This window comes from Alligator mississippiensis, chromosome 1 (genome assembly GCF_030867095.1).
Source record: "Alligator mississippiensis isolate rAllMis1 chromosome 1, rAllMis1, whole genome shotgun sequence".
Classification (NCBI taxonomy): domain Eukaryota; kingdom Metazoa; phylum Chordata; order Crocodylia; family Alligatoridae; genus Alligator; species Alligator mississippiensis.
Window position 1 is genome coordinate 226950415 of NC_081824.1, and position 20869 is coordinate 226971283.

General features: G+C 44.2%; 1 protein-coding gene across 2 annotated transcripts; it reads right to left on the minus strand.

Annotated features, from left to right (window-relative positions):
- Window positions 1-39: 39 nt before the first annotated feature.
- GZF1 (GDNF inducible zinc finger protein 1) lies at window positions 40-17026 on the minus strand. Of its 2 annotated transcripts, none has more exons than XM_006278820.4 (6): window positions 16670-17026; window positions 10413-11779; window positions 8069-8163; window positions 5276-5443; window positions 4320-4477; window positions 40-3620 (listed from the first exon to the last, which is right to left on the minus strand). In XM_006278820.4, exons 1-6 carry the CDS (start codon window positions 16682-16684, stop codon window positions 3264-3266), a joined length of 2160 nt encoding a protein of 719 aa, XP_006278882.1. In that variant the 5' UTR covers window positions 16685-17026; the 3' UTR covers window positions 40-3263. The 2 variants fall into 2 exon arrangements, with proteins under 2 accessions (XP_006278882.1, XP_019346565.1); XM_019491020.2 differs by having other exon boundaries at window positions 16629-16847.
- Between the last annotated feature and the right edge of the window lie 3843 nt (window positions 17027-20869).

The following is a 20869-nucleotide window of genomic DNA, read 5'->3' on the forward strand; positions in this document are numbered from 1 at the left end:
ATGTTAGTCTGAACAGAAGAGTCTGGTACTGACAGCAAGTCATTTATGGAAAGGGCAATAATAGTTTAATAAGAACAGCTTATACAGGTAACTCATTTTCATATATTCAGAATACAAAAGCTTCCCTGTCTACAAGTGCTAATGCTGAGAATTTAAATATATCTACAACCATCTTACACTGATCATTAGGAATCATGAACATCAAAAGGAACATATGAATAAATATTTCAAATATAACCTCTTGGAGATCTTTTCCTCAAGTCCCTCTTCCTATAGTAACATCAGGAATACTTTAAGATGCAAAAATAAGTCTGTTCCACAATTCAGTGACTTGTGGCACTTTGTATACTAGTGTGGGTCCTTAAGGAGATGGAGGGATTCTGTTCCTGGCCCACTTAAGGTATTACTGCAAGCTTTTCTCAAGTTGGTTCTTAAAAGAAAAAGCTTCAGCCAATGAGGTTACTGTGAAAATACTAAAGTTTTAATATAAGTAAGAGAGAGAATTCACACACAAAAAAACTGAGTTGCAACACAAAAGGGCAGATTTTCAGCTAGTGTTAAACTGGTAGAGTTGTGTGGTTTTGGCCCTGAACTGGAGCAAGTAACCTAAACAAGGGCGATGTGGAATTGTTCTCGATTAATTTCACAGATGCTTACTAAAAGCACAAGCTGTACTGATATTAACTGCTTTGTAATATTCCCACAGTGTTTCCTAGCACAGAGCTCTCTTCCAGGTAGTCCTCGGTTCTAAAAATAACTCAAGATGATGCTGGTAACTGTACCTGAGTACTCTGGGCTAATCCTGCTCCACTCTCTTTTAAGTCTTAACTACCTCTGCTCAGTTGATCATAGTAATTCCATATCAAAATTCCATTTGTGTTTTGTAACAAAAAGTAACAAGCCAATCAATCCATGTAGGGAGAACACAAACCTTAATTTTCAGCTTACTTAGAAAGTGTTTAGGGTGGAAGAAATGGTTCTTCAGAAATATCCTTGTTGTGTCCCCTTTGCCATCTATACAATATTATTCTTCTCATTGCAAAACAAGGAGTAAAAACCATGACTACCTACTACTAATAATGACCAGGCAGTGTGCATTGGGTTTCTTTTCTCTTTTGTAGAGAGAAGAATAGAGAAAGGGCTGTTTTAAGGAATGGGCCTGCATGTTCCCTGTAATTCCCAGTTCTGAGAAATGGCATTAACTTAACTGAGATTCACATAAGGATTATTCTTGGGATAATAGGCTTCGGAGCAAACACTTGAGCCCAGATTTCTAAAGGTTTTAGAACCCCCACCTGTCACTGAAGAAGTCTAAATACCTTTAAAACCATCTAACTCTTAATCGCCTTCTTTTATGTAAAAAGGCACATTGTCAAGATAAACCCATTATACATTTCCACTGCACATACTCTCTACCCCCTTTAAGGAGGAAAATGCATGGACATGTAGTCATCATTAATGCGATTTTTGGCACTTGCCTCAGCTGTTAGTTTCACAGTCTTGTTTTTCAGGCACCAGCCCAAACCTGCACCATTTCTAACACTGAATTATAGAAAAGCTTCACTGAAGTCATCATGGAGATGCCTGTTCACAAATTTTCTAAATCTTTCAGACACTGCAAGAAGGACCCTTGCCTATATTCTCACTCCTGAGCCTCACTGGGCACCTCTACACAAGACAGTAAGTCACTGTAGCGTTGGTGGGTATGAACCGTGACTCCTGATGCTACTGCACAGTAGCTTTGGTAGTGACCCATGTGGCATTGGGACTGTGGAGTCATTTAATACTTAAGTACTAAATGTGACAGTACAGTCCAGCACACATATAGACATGCCCACTGTTTTCCACATACCATGCACAGACACCTCTTGCAAATGGATCTTTCCCTGCCCTTGTATGAAGCCCTATTAAGTCAGTGGAGGTCTGCTGTATCAGATCCAATTGTAAAATGAAGGTGTATGAGTTTGAGAACTACATCATTTATCTTTTTTTTTCTTCCAGCCCCTGCAGTGGCTTTAAATCTTAATCCTGTAATTTAAGGCCTGATCTATACTACAAAGTTGTAGTAGGACACCTAAGGAAGAAGAGAAAACACACCCATCACTGATGACTATGACAGCAACCCCCTGGGCAGACATTAACTTAGTGACAAGAGCTCTTTCAGAGGTGGCAGAGTGTGGGGAGAGTGGTCTAATCAACAAGAAGATTTTTGCTGCTACAGCCAGTGCCTCTACTAGGCTTTGTACAGCTCCTATAGCAAAACAAACACAGAGCAGCCCTGAGAGCCTTCCATGAGGTAGTTTTGCTGAAGGGAGGTTAGTCTCTTATGCAAAAGCTTCAAGTTCTGAAGGAGTAAAGCTTTTATGTTAGAGCAATTAATAGGCCAAAAATATTAAGCCTGCTGGATGAAACCTTTTGGATCAAAAGCTCTGACATATATTACTGGAAGTCAGAAATAGAAGGCCACAAGCTATTTCAAGACATTGTAATCCATTTTGTAACACCAAATCCTACAGCCTGAAGTCTCCACATTTTTGCTATTGCAAAATGAGACCCCTTGGAATGCAACTCTGCTTTTCCAGACTTGCTCCTACTGCTCCAATCTTTGGAAAAGGCAGAGAGGAAAATTAATTTCAGGAAATGGTTTTAACCATTTTAAGTGAGACCTATTTCCAGAGAAAATTAACCGAATTCCATTAGCTATCAGGCCCAGAGACGTGAAAGCATTGTTGTTTACCCACATTGTGGAATCAAGCTGGTGGGAAGCCGAATCAAACCTATGCCCTCTCTCTTTCCTAAGGAACTGCTCCTAGCATATCCATGCCAAGGGGTGAACGGGTTCAACATACCTTTGCAGAAAAGGATAAGTAAAAGATCTTGGATGGATACACTTCCAGAGATTAAACGGATAGAATAAATGAACAATGCCATGACATCAGAGACCAGTGAATTTCAAGACTGCCATACTAATGTGATGGGGACAGGGAACTGCCCCCTCCCCTGCTCCTCCAACTGGTAGTTACTATTCTACCCTATTCTTTGGGAAAAGGAGCTACAGCCAGACTACGCAAATTGGAAATAATGACCACTTCATAGTCACAAAGGAGATCTGAAATTCAAGAAATCATGGGGATGCCATTCACAGCCAGTCCCTCTTCCTAATGAGGAGAATTAGCCTGACCTAATTCTATCCATGGGTTATTGGCAGAGTCAAAGGGTATGAAAGAATTATAGTCCAGGTTGGATATGTGAACAATACCAACTTATTCCATGTTTACCAGAGCGTGGAGCTGTGGTTGAATAGAGTCAGTCTGTGTATGCAGCACTGTAAGCTCACTTAAAGTGGTAGCTATGAGGGCTTCTTGGGGTCCCACTGTCCCATCAGACTTACAGTCTGTCCCCATGGTACAGCCATTGTCATGCAGTGTGGTCACACTCCCTGGGACAATAGTCAAGTTCTGGTAGTGGCCATTTTCAGCAATAGAGAGCAGCTTCTCTGTGATTTTGGGTGACACGTCATACTCTGCATCAGGAAGTTCTGCCTTGTGCCCTTCGTTGTTCTTAGATGCTCCTTCAACAATAACCAGGAAAGACTTCCAAGGTGTATTTTTATCATGTATCTAGAAACAATACACAAAGCAGTGTCATCACTAGGTGTCTGAAATGACTATAATGTTTTTGTCTAGATCACCTCTGAGCCAAGGATCTCAAACTTATTCTCAAACAATTGCACACAGTTTATGCTTCAGCAGTGCAAAAGGAGAAGTGACTTGCTATAGCCTCCTGGCTATCATGAGGCAATGCAGTAACCAGTGTCGACTTCTATAGCAGGATCCAGCCCAAGAGTATGCCAGTGCATACTCAAGAGGAAGCTAGTGCTGGTACCAACTAAGCCCAAAGCTGCTGTAGCTGTAGCTGCACCAGGGCAAGAAAGATCATTGGAGCACCCTAATCAGCTCCTTGATTGGGCCCTCTTCCCCCCATTCATCATGTATAAACTTGGACAAGCCAAACATCTGGCTCAGTGAGAGAAATGGAGGTCTCCAGGTCACAGGGCAAGTTAGAAATAAACCTCTCTCCTGTTATTACCTACATGAACTGCTGTCCACAGTGAAATTAATTTGTCTGTAAATCTAGCACAGCTCTGAATCTAAACTAGACAAGGAAATGTTTTGAGGTATTTTAATACCAATGTAACAGGGAAAGGGCTCCCAATGGTTAGAACCAGCAGAAAGGAGATGGGACCCCTTTCCTGGAATTGATGCCCTGCACACACAAGTGTTCGAAACCAGAACTGTGAGGACAACATATCTCCTTACTGAGGTGTGCCGCCGGAGGGTGGATTTGTCGGTAAATGTTCGCCCGCATGCGTTGCACATGAAGGGTTTCTCCCCTGTGTGTATTCGATGATGACGCTGCAGTGCATTGAGCTGTGTGAACTGCTTACCACACTGATCGCAGCAATAGGGACGTTCACCTGAAATTGGAGCGGAACTTTAGAATGACGCTTTGTCTGAGCAGCTCTTGCTGCAGCCTCTTAAGAAGCCCAAATGCTCCACCTGTTTGACTAGGCAAATACAGGCACCTTCACTAAACATTCAAATACATTCTCAGGAACATCATATTTATGTAATTCTATGCTGGAGCCAAAATCAACAGATTGTATCTAGAGTTTAAGGGCTAAATCCTCAGATGGCATAAACTGATGCAACTCTTGAGTCAACAGACCATCTTACATTAACTAAACTCCTGGCCTAAATTAATTGTCTTATTTACAAGTATAAATATTTATACAAGCAGGAACTCCAGGATTTAGCACATCCATTTCCTTTTGTAATCTGCTTTGGTATATGTAAATATCATTCAGCAGAACAACATCCCCTTATTTCCTGTGACATAGCAAAAAAGAAGGAAAGACAGTAGGACAGCCAAGGGAGAAAATGGGTTTGGAAGATATAAAAACCGATGCAAATGTGGCAAAGTAGATACAGAGAATTGGTATTTTAGCTTCAGCATCGTTAATGAGACCAGCACAACTCGAAGTACTTCATAGGTACTGCTCCAATTTAACCAGCAAGAAACGGACACTTTTGGAGGGCTAGGTAGGAAGAACAGAGTGAATGAAATATCGCTGCATCAGTCAACAGCTAAGAATTCCATATAGAGGTGGTATTACTAGGCTCAAAAGCAGCAGAGTCTCTCCAAGAGAAGCAAATCTAAGATTTATGCCTGTTGGGTCACAGTACTTTGCCTTTCAAAGAAGCATCTTTCCTACCTGTGTGAACTTTAATATGCTGGTAAAGTGAATTTCTCTGTGCAAATGTCCTGAAGCAAACTTCACATTTAAACGGCTTGGAACCAGTATGTATTCTGTTATGATGTTTCAAGTACTCCTTAGAGGCAAAGCTCTTTCCACATGTTTCACACATAAAAGGCCTTTCCCCTACAGCAAGGATCAAGTGGTGAATGAGAAAACAAAAGCACATAAAATGTTGGTAAAGACATCACATGCAAACACCCCGAGCAAAACAAATAAGCACACAGCTATTGCAATGGGTTTAATTCCCCGGGATAAAGGTACAGCATACACCCATCTGAGGACCTATACAAGGCAATCTCCTAAGGACATCAAAACGTAGGTGTATGAAGTAAACAAAAGCTCAAAGTCAACAGCTGGCAGGGACTTTCCTTTTACTTTAGTGGGCCTTGGCTCATGCCCCTGATCACTTATATTAGAAGGTAACTTCCATTAAGAAGCTGATTTCGACAGTTGCTTCATGAAGGATTTGCTTTATCTTCATGTTCTCTCTTCAGTGACATTTTTGGGTGTGTTTAAGGCAGAAGTGTCCGAGACTCCGCAGATGGGGAGACCTGAGAAACTTCGATTAGGAAAGCAGAAGGAAAACAAAACCTTCACAAGCAACAATTTCAGGGTGCTATGATTAGGGATCCTGGTTTTCCTTGACAGAATTAGCAATTTTTTTTTTTTTAAATGATAAAACCCCCAAAATACATGATAGAAATAAAAGGCCCCTCATTCCCCTCCAGCCCTGCTGGTGACCTTCACTCTGGCCCCACACCCCCCCTATGCTGGTGCCCCTCTGTCCCCACTGCTCTCCAGCCCTGCCAGATAGGGCCCCCAGCTATCCAGTCTCCTGTCCAAGGCAGCAGCTGCTGCAGCAGAGCCCTGCTCCCCCGCTGCTGCCTGCTTGCTGTGGGCTTGGCTGGAGGGAGGGAGGGTGGCTCCCCACCACTGCAGGCACTCCCGGGGGGCAAAGGGGACCCATGGCCCCAGATCTGTGCATGCGGTGGGGGTGAGCTGCCCACCGTGGCCTCTACAGGCTGGTGGATGCGACCCGGCACTGCAGGGAATAATACGGCTGCATGGGGAAGCTCGTTGGCGCTGTGGGCTCCACGCTGCCCTGGCAAGGCGCCCCCTGCACATGTGGCAGCAGCAAGCACAGCAGCATGGGATTGTGTATCTCAGTGCTGCCATGTGGGCAGGGGATGCATTGTCAGGGCAGTGCAGAGCTTGCAGCGGCATACAGCTTCCCTATGCAGTCTTACTATTCCCTGCAGTACCAGGTCGCATCCACTGGGTTGTGAAGGTGCCAGGAGAGGGAGCCCATGCTCACCCCATACACAGATCTGGGAGGCAAGGGTTACACCCTGCCTCCTGGGAGTGTGCGCAGCGGTGGGGAGCTGGCCCCACCCCCTAGACAAGCTGCCCATGGCCCCATCCCACTCCCCGCCAGGGCCCTGCAGCTGTGCATTATAGCCCTGGGCACCAAGTCCCATGCACCCCTGGCTGGGCAGCAGCTCCAACCCCAGCCCCTCCCTCCCTTGGCTTCAATCCCCCCCCCCCCCAACCTTACTTACAGGAGCTGCTCTCCAGGCTGCCTGGCAGCTATGTGCACATGGTGCCCCCCAGCCTGACTGCCCTCCTTACAGCTCCCTGCAGGCTGGAACCCTGCCAGCTTTCAGGGAGCTCTCTGCAAAACTGAAAAATCCACAGGTTTTACTGTTAAAATGAGAAATCCATGTTTTCCTCAACTAAAGGGGGAAATCTGTGTTTTTCCTGTTTTCCCTTAGGAAACAGAAAACCTGGATCCCTGGTTATGATTCAACTCAATTTACACTGGAGGCATACAAAATGGTGGGGATTTATTTGTAATCTTGTTTGCATACTATAATGAGCCCGCAATGTTTCTTAAGCTAACTGCTGCACCTTGGCCAGAAGAGAGTGTATTATTTTCTCTTTAAAAAGAAACTAAAGCCTTATAGCTGATGGGACTAACTGAATTTTCAAAGCAACCTTTTGAAAGTCAATTATCCAAAGTCTACTGAAACCACTGGGAAACTCCCCAGCACTTCAAGGGGCAACTCACACTCAGCCATGGCCTGACATGCACATGGGCAGAAGCTCCACATCCACAGTGAGACAAGTGGCAGATTGCAGGAGCATGTAATGAACCTAATGATTGAGCCAGTTGTAAACAGATGACAAAGTCATGTGTTTGACTCAGAGGCACTAGAGTTTCCTTTTTATATTAATGAACATATTTAGAGAGAGATTTCTAATAACTGGTCTAAGAATTTTATAAAAGAGGCTACAGTTTTCTTCAGATGTTTTAAGCAAGAGTACACATATGGGGCAGAAAAATTTGGAGTTGTTAGGGTGGTGCTTGGAAGAAAAGTGCAACTGATACAGGGCATGCAATCAAAATACATCTGTACTTCAGAAAGAACCAGTATCTGCTCAGTATCCAGATGGTAGTCATTATTATACAGCTGCTATTTCATTGGAGTCTAATGTTTAGAATTGCCCAAAGGAAAATCATAATTAAACAATTAATTATTTTCTTGTATGTTTCTCTAAGCCCAGCAACTAGCTTGGCAAAAAACAACTGCTCACAAAATGATGTGCTGTTCCCCCTCCCCCCACCCCCCACTTCCCCCTCTACTTTAATGCGAAAGACATATTATACTAGTAAAAACATTTAGCTTCTAATGAAGAAGCAGTTCTGTACCAGACCTCCTTTTACGCATGGACAAAAGAAACTCTTACCCGTGTGACATCTTTTATGATATATAAGCATGTGATTCTGTGTGAATCTGGCACCACACTCATCACAGACAAATGGTTTTTCACCAGTATGGATTCTGAAATGAGAAAATGCCATTGAGCTAAAAGGTACATGTCTCTCCTCTGGGGGGAGGGGGACGGGGCAGGGAGGTATAGTGCAAGGCTTCACGATTATCGTCTGAAAACTGACCGTAACGTTTGGCATCATGGGGTTTTAGAGTCTGTTTCTCCAAGATGCCCTAGATCAAAGGCCCAATGCTGTACTGTGATCTGCACAAAGGCAGTACTGTTCCTGGTTGCATCATGCTAACTCTGGTTGTACAAGGACCAGGAATTTTTGGAATCTTAAAAAACAAACAAACCCCAGAAAAAGAAAACCCACCTCCTACAAACAGGGCAAAGAGGGAAAAAAGGGGATATATAACCGTAACAAAAAATGCAACTGACTGTTCCAACTCCATCTGGGATTTGAAATGCCATGAGTCATCTGTATGGTTGATATAATCAGTAAAATGTTCTACACCAGAACTTGGCTAACAACCTTCTATAAATGACGTACATGCCAAAACACAGCCTGACTCCCTCTCCTCTGGCTATTTTGGCTTTATTGGGCTAGAGGGACAATATGAAGTGGTTGTACATCAAACCAAGGACACAAAGAACACAAAATTAGAAGATGCCATCTTTTACAGTCATTTTCTTGCTTACTGCCCCAATCCTGCATGAGCTCTACAAAAGGAGTGGGTCCTTTTTCCACATAGAGCAGCTTGCAGGATCAAGGTCTAACTTCACTTTGGTTGTCTCTACTTTTAATTTCTAGCCTACACAAGCGTCGCTCTTAAATTATGCGACTCCTTTTGAATAGCTTTGTAGGAACAGAGATGACAGCAGATCAGTTTTCGCAATGATGTTGGGGGGCAAGTTATACGTAAAATTACATATGAAAACATTAGATACAATTTATTTGGGACTATTTCGGTAGGCATGACCTGACAATGCTGAACACCTTCACAATGCTTAAAAAAAATACAGCTACCTAGCTTATTGCATATTCATACTGGTGCATGAGAGGGGAGGAATTTCATCTTCAATCCCTCCGTGCATGACTTCCAAAGACTGGTCACTATGGTTTAGAAAGAGACACTGTTAAGTGAAAAAAATTCCATACCTGGGTTGGTGATACCATTTTAAGGTTCACTGCTGCAAATGCGTACTTACTACCACGAGCAAGCTCACTGACTTCAAAGGGACTATAAGGCTATAAAAAGCACCCTGTTTTAAGAGACCAAGATGTAATAAATTCTGCATGCCTTAAAGGAAGTAATGGTCTAGGAACATGATAGTACTGAATTTTACTTCCAGCTCTGAAAGTGACACTTTGGAATATACATTTCCTTATTTCAGGTTCCTCATGTTTACCTACTTCACAGCGATACTCCAAGGGTTGGTTAGGAGTTAGTCCTACAAGGCCTTGGGCTCCTGGCCTACAGAGCACTTACACATGCGCTTAACTTAAAGCATGAATCGTCTCATTCACTTTAAAGCAAAGCACATCCATTGCAGGACTGGCAAAAGTAAATCCCAGCACCTCACTAGATCAAGCCCTCATTGAGCCAAGTTATGCCCTCCCAAACCTGAAACTCACATGAACTTCAAAGATCCCATGTGTGAAGAGCAGTAACTCTGGTACAGTGCTGGCAGTGAGGTCTGAAGATGAAAAGTGCTGTAGCCATATTACCACCACAGATCTCCCCACTCCTGCCATCTCTTTACTTCCTGTGCTTCACTCACCTTGCTGGAACAGTAACATCAGACTGGTCTGTTACTAGTCATTTTCACTTCCTGAAATTTGGTGCTTACCACCTTAGTATTGGGTTCAACACTTCACTGGGGACATTACATTTTTAAAGGATTCCTGTTCCTACTAAACAATATTTTTCCTCTTAATATTAGGGATGCTCAAATTAGTGCAGAACAAATAAGGCCCCATTCCTACAAGTAGTTTCAGAACTTGGGTAGCTTTTCTCTTGTGAACAAGTCCCATGGATTGCAATGGGATGCCTCACATGAGTAAAGTTACACAGGCACTTGCACTCTGACAGGATTGGAGCTGAAGGCCAAGTTTGACTTGAAGAAAAATGACAGCATTCCCTTCCACTGGAAAGACAAAGGAAAAACCACCTACAAAGAAAAGAAAAGGGGAACACTGAAACTTCCCAGTCAGTCTCCTTGTTAATCCCCTCTTTACTTGAGGGCTCAAGTTGTTTTCCAGGGGATTTTGCCTTTTCCACCCGAATCTAACAAGGCCAGTTAAGTCTGTTCATACCTCATGTGTGTTTTAAGTGCAGAAGGCTGAGAAAATTTAGCCTCACACTCTGTGCACCCATAAGGTTTGTCGCCTGTGTGCGTCCTTTCATGAAGCCTCAAGGCAGTTTTGGAGCTCAAACCCTTTCCACACTGTTGGCACTGATGACGCTCCCCACCACCCTCATGAACCTGAAGAATGTGCCTCTTGACGTCCTTCTTCCTCTTGAACTTCTTACCGCAGAATTCACAAGGGAAGTGGCGCTCACTGCTGTGGACGTGGCGTTGGTGACTTTTTAAATTGCACCGGTTGGCAAAGGTCTGGTTGCAGGTTTCACATCGGTAAATGATTTCAGCTGCAATGCCATGACTGTGCTTGATGTGCTTGAGAAAGCTCTTCTCATATAAGAACTCCTTCTTGCACGTGCTGCATTTGAAGTTGTCACCTCGTTTCTTCTTCTCCTCTTCAGATTTGTTAAGGTTTTCTTCAGATTCAAAGTTGCCAACACACTCTTCATTTTCAGGCTTCACCGTGTTCTCCACTTGCTCCTCTTCTTTCTCCATTTCAAACATGGTTTGGTCGTTTGGGAACTTGTTCTCTTCTGCAGCGACCTCCGCATTTGTTTGCTGCTCTCGCAGTCGCCTCGTGTATTTCTTCTTAGGGATTTCCACAAACACCTTTCTCCCAGCCAGCCTTCCACTGGCCCTTCTGATTTTAGCATATGGTGGCTTAATGGCTTCTTTTTTTTTGTCTACCTTCTCCTTCGATTTAACAGCTGGCAGCTCAGGAGACATTCCATTGCTGGGCCTTTCTGCTGGGGATTCTGGAGGATCAGGAAGAAAGTTTGCATGGTCAATTTCTGCTACAACATTTGCTTTGGACTCATAGGAGACGGCTGGCTGGGAACCGCCCTCCTCCTCAGAGTTCTGAGTTTCAGAGAAATTTTGCAACTCCAACAACACTGATTCAAGCATTTGTTTCTTCAGCTGAAAACAGGTTTCAGAGAGGTCCAAGCACTTTAGCTTTTCAGCTATTTCCAACATCCGTTGCACTCGGTCTTCTTCCACTTCTACCTTGGCAGTATAAACAAATTCAAGAAAGGAAGCAAAATCAGCTACCTGGACCTCATTCAAGAACACATTTGTCCTTGGGCCATCCATGCTCTTCTCATTAAGAAACACCTCCTTGAAAAACTTACTTGTTGCTGCTAGCACAGCTTTGTGAGCAACAAACTCTCCCCGGACACCTTGATACTCCACACTAACCGTCACATCACACAGGTGGCCCAGAAGACGCAGCTGATGCATTTCATTTAGCAGGTTGATTGGTGAAGACTTAGATTCAAGTAAAACAGCATTACTTTCCATCTTTCTTCTTTCTGCAAAGAGCTATTAGCAACATCACATGTTAGTGGTCTGTCATGGTGAAACTAACACAACTCAAGTGATCAAATTGAAAACTAAGGGCCAGAATTCAAATATTTAAAAATCAGGTCCATATTTTCAAGACTGTCCCATTTCTACTTAGGCACTTGTGGTCATTTTCTAAGAGGCAGTCTTGCAAATCTGGCAAGAAACATGAAATAGATCAGTGGTTTTCAACCTGTGGTCCATGGACCTCTGGGGGTCCTATGTCTAAAGGGGGTGCAAAAGATGACTAATATCAATCAAAATATGTGAATACCCACACTTACCATTCAAAGGGGTGTGCAAATGAAAAAAAGGTTGAAAACCACTGGACTAGATCGTCTCTCAAAAATGGTTTACCGCAAACATACATTTTAAAATATATTAACAAACACCCATAGGGATTTTTTTAAAAGTTAGTTTGACGTCTACACCATAATTTAAGTTTAGTCAAATCAGGTTCTAAGAGGTAGTAATAAAGGGAAAGAAGGCTCTAAAAATACTCTCATTTATGCAAAAAGAACCAAGATTCCCTTTTTCTTAAGAAAAACAATAAGCACACATTTACAAGGTTAAACAAAATACTTTCATACAACAGTCTTTTGAGGTAAAGAGATCATATGAATTCTCAGTACACAAAAGGTTACAAGACTGCATAACTATAAAACTAATGGGTTCCTTCCCAGGTGGACAGACTATAGTTTCTCCAAAGTGGTTCCTCTCCCGTTATCATGAGATCCCAATAGCCTCACACTTTTTAGGAGATCGTTCTCAACACCTACAGATGCATACATTTATAAGAGATACTTGGTCAGTCCTACTGCTGTTCTGGTTATATCAGGACTTTCATTGAATGTTCTGAGTTGCCAATACATTTTCAGACATTCTTCTTTTGGACTGAAATTTTCCATATTTGAATTCAGCCCAAGAGTTACTCGTTTAAAGCGTGAGGACGAGACCTGAACAAAATAACTTTCAGACTTTAATTTAACAATTCCTAAAGTGTTCATAAAATTCCAAATGGACAATTTAGATATTTCAATTTAAATAAATCCTTTCCTTTGAAAAAGATCATTTGTCTTTTGTACATGCAAATACATAAGAAAAAAAATAGGTTCCGTAAGCTTCTAAGCCTTCCTACACAACACACTTTCGATTGCTGGGTTTTTTTAACCGCACAGGCAAAAGTATGAATATTCAAGATACTGTTACATTATTAAAGTTTTGTAAGTGGATTGTTGCAAAGATAAGGAAATGTTAATAAGGAGAATGTCAATTCTGTTGTAACACCTACATATTTCCTTTGTCTCATCTCTTTCTTAGCGTTTGCCATAACAATGATATGGATTCAAGTTAACCAAAAACTGGGTTTCCCCATCACAGATCATGTTAATCTGTTGGCAGAAGTAAACTCACTGAAATGTTCACCCATCATATTTCAGGTATTGAGCATTTAATTTTCCAATGAAAACTAAAGGTGTCTACAAAAAGCTGGCCGATGAATGAAAGGAGGAGAGCTTAGAGACTAACTGGTTCAGAAAGCAATGGACTTTCATAGGCAATAGCCTACTTCCCTAGATGCTGTGAATAGTTTTCAGAAAGAAACTGTTTTAAACAGAAAGGAAAAGAACAAGAGGAAAGGAGACACCACTGAAAAAGGCAACTTGGACTAGTGCTTAACTCCAGAGTCATTTTAGATGTTAAGTGCTTATCTCTATTATCTAATCCACTTGCTTTTAGTAACTGTTACTGCTTCTTATCCCGAATGGTTTTTTTGGAGAGTCGCTCTGGCAAAGAATGTCTGTATCTGACTGTAGTTTGCCCGCAAATAAAATGACTTTTCCTGGAACAATGTCTATTGGTAACCTAAGGCAGGGGTTGTCAACTGGGGGTACTTGGGAAGGCCATAAGAGGTGTGGGCAGGTGGGGATAAAGTGCTGCAAACCACCACCCTGTGCTGCTGCCCCCCAGAAGCAGGGCTGGGGGCGAGGGCCACCACCCTGGCCAGACAACCTGGGGCGGGGGGGGGTGTGCTTGGAGAAAGCTTGCATGTGACAGATGTTGCCGTCATCGCCACCCACCACCCCGTGCTGCTGCCGCTCTGTCCAGCTGCGTGCCTGCCCCCCATCCTGGTGTCCAGCTGCCGGGCGTACACTTATTAAAAAAGGTTAAAAGTCCCTGGTCTAAGGTATCCCCTCTGCCCTATTTTTTGCACAGCTAACCATCTCTCTCCAGACAGCAGACACTTCTGGGGAAAGATTGTATTTTGTCAAAACTGATTTTCCAGCAACAACACTTCTAAAAGAATATTTTTAAAAGCTCCAATTCTTATGCTGCAAGTAGCATCCACTCCTTGTTCCTGTCAGTCAGGCTACTGGGCCAGATGGACTTGGTACGACTCAGTACAATATTTCTGTAGACTAAAAGATAAAAGATGAACAAGAATAGTCTGCTTAACTATTAGTAACTATAATAATGCCTCCAGGGCCATCTTGTACTGTGCAACATGCCAAAGTTTAGAGGAAGAGAGTTCCTGCCCTGAAGAACTTACAGCATGTGTAAACAAGACGACCAAAAGATGGGGAGTGGCAATGGGCAGAGACAGGCAGAGGGACTTGCTTAAGCTCTCATACTACACCAGGAAGAGAATCTCTAACTGATACCTCCTGCACTACCTTTACACTATGTACTTATTACCCCCAGAACAAAGCTTTCCCATCTTCTAGTTTTTGAACTTCTAGATCCATAACCTCCACATTACAAGAAGTTTTTAAAAAATCATCATTCCATTATAAAGGACATCCAAAGGACTCCATTAAGGTTTTGCAAACACATCTAAGACGAGAGTCAGTGAGAGCCTGAACGCTCTATTTTTCTCTTCCTTGTACTAATGTCAAAGCATTTGAGTATCTCAAAGCAACATCTACCATTACAAACCAAGAGACCAAGGCAGCATTTCCTGCATGCCCAGAATTCCTGCTTTCATCAGGAACAGTTTATGAGCAAGGATTAAATGACTGGTCTCCTTTTCTCCATGTTGCCCCCTTCTCTAAGCACGAAGGATGGAATTTGGGTGGCTAAACATGATTTCCATTTCTGTGCATTTATTTCACACATCTCTTTCTGCTCATTTCAGACTTCATGTTTTGGGGGCAAACTAAGCAAAGAGCCATTGGAAAAAAGTGCTTTTTGTTACTATTGGCACGGTTTAGGTGTTAACCTGCTCTGTAGAAATGCAAACCTTCAACCACATTTTACAGTATGTAAATACTGTATTATTTAAGAAAATAAATCGCTAATTATTATTTGAACAAACTGAAATAGTTCAAACAATTAATTATACTCACATGCAAGATCTTCTGCAACAAACCCACCACATTTTTCCACTAGAGCTAGAGAACTCCGTAACTCTAAACAACATGCTCCCTATTAGTTTCAGGAGCCAGTCACAAGACACCCACTTCATGCATCTCATAATGCATCAGCCTGTTACAGCAGAATTGCTAAACATTTGTGCTCGACCCTTCCTAGCAGAAGGATCGTAGCTCTAAGAACAACTCTGAGCGTGCGTTGCACCTTAATTCTTGTAATGCTACTCTTCCACTGTTTTGAAATACGTTAAAAGAAAAATAATAATGCGGCCTGTAAAACAGGGTATGTACTGCAACAAGAGCATTTTATCTCCACTGGAAAACTTAAGCATGCTAGCAGCGTCCTATGCTTCAAGCACAGATCTAGTACCAACAGAAACCTTCATATATATTTTTCTTCCGTAGAGAAGGTCACGGATCCCAGCAGACTCTATGGGCAGTTCTACATGTGCTGGTTGGGGGGCTTTAATCAGAGAGGCTCTGAGAGCTGCTCTAATTAAAGTGCCCAGAGCATGTTACATGCTGAAAAATACAGGTAGGTATTTAACTATAGCTTGTCAAATGAACTTTAAAGTGCCCCCGCTGCCATTTTTCAGCACAGGGATGCTAATAAACATGACACGGGAGGCTGCAAGAGCGTGGTAACTACCATGCTCCAGCAGACTCGATTCACTGAGTCGGCTCCAATGCTGTAATTACAGTGCGTGGAGCAGCCTCTCCACATGTATACAGATGCCCTATAAACTGCTCGGCAGTCTTTGAGAGATGTGGAACTGTTTGTAGATTGGGGTCCAATCCAGTGACACCTGACACCTCCCACATCACAGCATTACCTGGTACCTGTGTCATGTTCCAGGCTGAGGGGCACCACCCCAGAGGTGTTGCTGACTGGCAGGAGGTGCTGAACCGTTCGCGAGACGTCTAAACCCAAACCACTCAGTGCCACAGTAACAAATACTGCGGGCTCCCAAATGTGACACAATGCGGAACTGAAGACCACCTCCCAATAATCAGATTCTGAATGTGGAAAATGTATACATTTGTTGTTTTTCTGAGTCTAATTTTGGTTGAGGGCTGTCTTAAATTCCTCGTTAGTTTCTACAGCTAGAGTCTAAGTTTGGGGGGTTGTCTTAAATTCACACCCCCCCAGGGGAAGCAGCGGTGGGGGCAGGGTGAGGCACAGCACTCCCATAGCCTGACCCCTGCCTTGTGCCACTGGCCCCCGCATATCCCGAAGTGGCCCGGAGGTGTTCGCATGCCCTGCTGCCTGCCTCCCCTATCCCTTCCTGTACCCGCTGGGACCTGCTCTGGCTGAGGGCATGGGGCACGCCCCCCACCCCCCAAACCTAAAACAAGGGGCTCCAACAAATGCTAAACTCGTCATATACTCGAGTAAATACGGTATCCCGAGCTGCCGCGGCACCCAGCCCCTCCCCCCTCAGGTGGCGCCCGGGTTCTACCGTATTTCCTCCCCCAGCCGCACGCCGCTCCCCGCGCTCACCAGGCAGCGCCGCATCCGCCCGCGGGGGCCGGGCCGTTGCGCACAGGCTCCGCGCGGCGGCCGGAAGCGCTGGGCGCTCGCGAGCGCAACCCCCCCCGCCAGTTCCGTCGAGGGAGGGCTCGCGGGCCCCTACGTCGCCGCAGCCGACACACAACGGCGGCCACGCCGGCGCACGGGTGTGACGCACGCAGCCTGGCAGCCGGGCGGAAGCAATTTCTTCCCGCTAGCAGGCAGCGGGTTTCCCCGCCCCGCTGGTCCGTTGTTGCGCAACGCTTCCCCCGCTGAGAGAAAGCAGATGCGGAAGAGGGGCGGGCTTTACTCCGCGCCCAATAGACAGGGCGAGAAACGCAACCGCGCCGCCAGGCGGTGAGTACCACAAAGCGGTATGCGGGGAGTGAAATACCACGAGTTGCCTACAGACCTGCTGCGCATGCGCGCTAGGGGGAGGAGTCCGGTGACCCTGCCCTGCGTCCTGTGACGTAGCGGCGCTGCAGTGACGGCGTCCTCAAGTGAGGGCGGAGCAGGGCTGCCCCTTGGAGGATGAGTGCCTCAGAGGCCCAGCGTTGCCCGGTGTACCGTAATTATCGTATTTGTACTACAAAATAATAATTACGGTACACCTGGCAATATTTTGTACGATCATTTCAACCCTTGTGGGATGCACGATCAATAACAGTAAAAGTGTTCAAAACATATGTATTTTCAAAATAAAATTTTCGAAATGAGTGTTTGAAATGTACAATAATAATAGTAAAAGTGTTCAAAATGTACGTATTGTTTAAAATGTAAGGGCCCGAAAGCTTGCTAAGAAGAATTTTTCCAACGATTTGAGTTGGTCTAATAAAAGATATCAGATTTACCCAAAGAACCTTGTCTGCAAAATGTGTGATTGTTTTTGAGGTAGCTCATTGATGCAGCACATACAAAACCCAAGTCCCTCTCAGAGAGCCGTAACCAACATTTGAGTTTGCTGTCAGTACTCATTAAGACAGCTGGCCTCAAAATAAAGAAATGCATCAATTTTTATGACCCAGTTCTCATTTATTCACTTCCAGTGACCAATATAAAGTAAGCAAGCAAAAGACTTATTTGCATATTTTTTCAGTGGGGGATAGGTTTTCAGCAAATAGGATAATTTTGAGCTTCCAATATTATAATTTCATATTTAAGACCTGGCAATGCTGGAGAGGCACAGGCTGTGGCAAGCTGCAGGTCGCTGGGCTTTCAGGGAAGGATGGGGTGCCCCTCTCTGTTAGGGTAGCTTGTCACATTTATGTTTTAATTGCATCTGCTTGAGTGGTGAATTATAGTATTTATTTTCTTTTATACTTAGCCTCATTTTACCATTGCTTAAGTTTTGTATAGCCTTAGTATTTGATTTTTTTATTTTGTTTGTGCCTGTATTATCAACTGACCTTGAGTTGTTCTTGCAGGCACCTTATACCCTCTTGCAGGCAGCTTATGGACTTCAGTTTTGCTCACATAGTGTTTCTTTCCTTTCCTATCACTGTGAGAAGTTTTTCTAACCTAACATAGTAATAGCCTTGTTACCAGCTCAAATTAACTGAAATTGGCACTAACCGGTGAATCAGAGGGATGAAATGATTGGGCATGTTAATGAAAGGGATAAGAGAAAACCAATGGACAATGCACAGATTGGGACACCAGAAAAAGACAGTTCAAATTAAGAGGTGTGTTTGTGATGGGTCCGTTGAACAAAAGAATATGCTGACAGGATAAAATATGGAAACCAATCCAGAAGCAGAGTCATCAGGGGAGTGAAGCTGAAGAAAAGCATAAAGGCGGGCAGCAGGAAAGTTAAGTGTGTGTCAGCATAAATACAGCCTTCAACACCTGTCTGGACTGTCCCAGCCAATGATGCACCCTTTGCTTTCAGGAACTGATTGACTACCTTTTCTGTTGAACAAAGTAACTTCTGGGATTGGGTGAGATCATTGTACCACGTGTTTTTCTCTCTATATAGAAACTGCTAAGATAACATTTGTTGTATCCATAAAGTCAGACTTTAGTTGAACTGATGTTTTCATATGTCATGTCCATTTAAGGGTTAATTGTGCTTTAATGATCCCTTAACACCAGCGGTCACCAATCGGGGGTCTTGATCCACCGGTAGATCCGAGACTGGGGTGGGGGCTGAGTGCCTGCATGTACGCACATGCGTGCCCCAGCCCAGCAGGTCAGTCTGTAGGGGAAGGAAGAGGTGGGGGATAGATGGAGGCCCCTGTGGTGAGGGTCAGTGCCACAGAGGCAGAACCGGGGGTAAGTTGAGTGGGGCCCCAGCTGGGTGGGACTTACCTGCTGGGGAGGCAGGTGCACCCCCAAATCATTTTTTCTCCCTTTGCCTTGACCTGTCCCCCCTTCCCTCCCCACAGACTTACCTGCTGGGCGGGGGTGGGAGGATGTGGTGGCAGCACATGGTAGTTCTTGGGTTGCTTTAAAATGCCAAAGGTGATCTCCTACTTAAAGGTTAGAGACCACTGCTTAACATTATCTGGTGGACAGAAGTGCTAACATCTCCCAGTGCCTCAGGCAGGCAGAAAGCTTTTGCTTACAAAAAGTTTGTGCCTCTCTGAAGGTGTGCAGTGATTCTCAGCTGGGGCTACCAGCACCCTGGCCCTGCCCCCAGGGCTTTTGAAGGGTGATATGCATGGGATAAACCCAGACCTTCTGTGTAAGGATCCCCAGTATCAAAACACTGCTGGCCTCTCCAGTCTGGCTGAGATCCTGCTGCAGAACAGCTCTGCTGTTTCCCAAGCCCAGAAAAGAGCAAAAGTGAAGAGCTGGCATTTATCAAGGGCTGCCTCAAGTAGTAATGGTAATGGTTTAGAGCAGGGGGAAAACAAACATATGGGCAGCACAGGATCAGGCCAACTGCTAGCAAAGGTTAGACCAGAGTTTTATACCAACATGGAATGAGTCCCCATTGGGCCAGACCTTGACAGAGAAGTGTGGGTCTAGCTGAACAGACTGAGATTGGGATACGATCATTTCAAAACACCGCTTCACAAGATGAACCTTGTGGACAGCCCCCTGTGTGACTGCAGTGTCCAACAGACAGCACAGCACTTAATCAAAATGTGTAATCTTTACAAATGCCCAGACAAGGAAGAAGGAATCTACACATTGAGCCATGATACCAGGCAACGGCTTGTAGATTTGGAAGTTGATATCTGATGGCATACGGAAAAGAGAAAACAGGACAGCTCAAATGTTGGTGTTGTGGTCTGGATGAGTGGCATGGAGCTGATCTGTAGGCTAGATTTAACTCTGCTCACCAGGATTGGCCCTGCATTCCCTCCTTCAGCTCTGTACCCTTGGATCATGGCTACATGCTGCCTCGCTTGGTCCCATACTGCCAGACTGAGGTTCCATGCTGCCCTGCTTGCCTTCACACTGCAGGATTAGGCCCTGTGCCATCTTCAGCCAGCCCCCATGTGTCCAGATCAGGCTCTGGGCCACCTCTGCATGCTGACTGAGCATGCTGTGCAGCCTCTGGGGCTCCCCACAGGTTTGGAAGTTTGGCGGCAGGGGAGGTGCATTCAGTACTACCACTCCTCCACCACCAAATTTTGGTTCCCAGAATCATGGGAACCTTTGTAGTTTAGATGACAAGGCTGACAGGGGACAGATCTGGCCTGCAAACCAAAGGTTGAGCAACTCTAGTTTAGCTAGTCTAAGGTACAACTCTGTCCTGCTTTCTATTGGTCAGGTACAGTCAGCACAACAGTTAAGTGGACCCTCGAAGAGTGGTCATGTTACACAGATGGAGAACCAGGTCAGTCTGAATCTGGTTGTCAGTCAAACTTCCCTCCCTCTTGCACACAGAAAGTTGTGGGAAAGAACATTATCAAGGCTGCAAAATAAAGTGTGAGAAGTTTGGTTATATATAACTGTACAACATTCAATTTGCTTCTTTATTTGTGTGTATCATGACGCTGCCTTTAATCACACAATTACATACTATTGTTTTGCTCGCATGTGATGCTCAGCATGGGCAATGCTATGCAATATTTAGATTGATTTTCACTGTTCAATGTGTGATCCCAGGATTTACATGCTGCAAACCACTCAAATTCTGCTCTGAATGCAGAATTACTGATCTTTACATGGGCTCCTCTGATACTCATCCCTCACAATTTTCAGTGCTTCACAAACATTACCCAATAATGTAATGGCCTT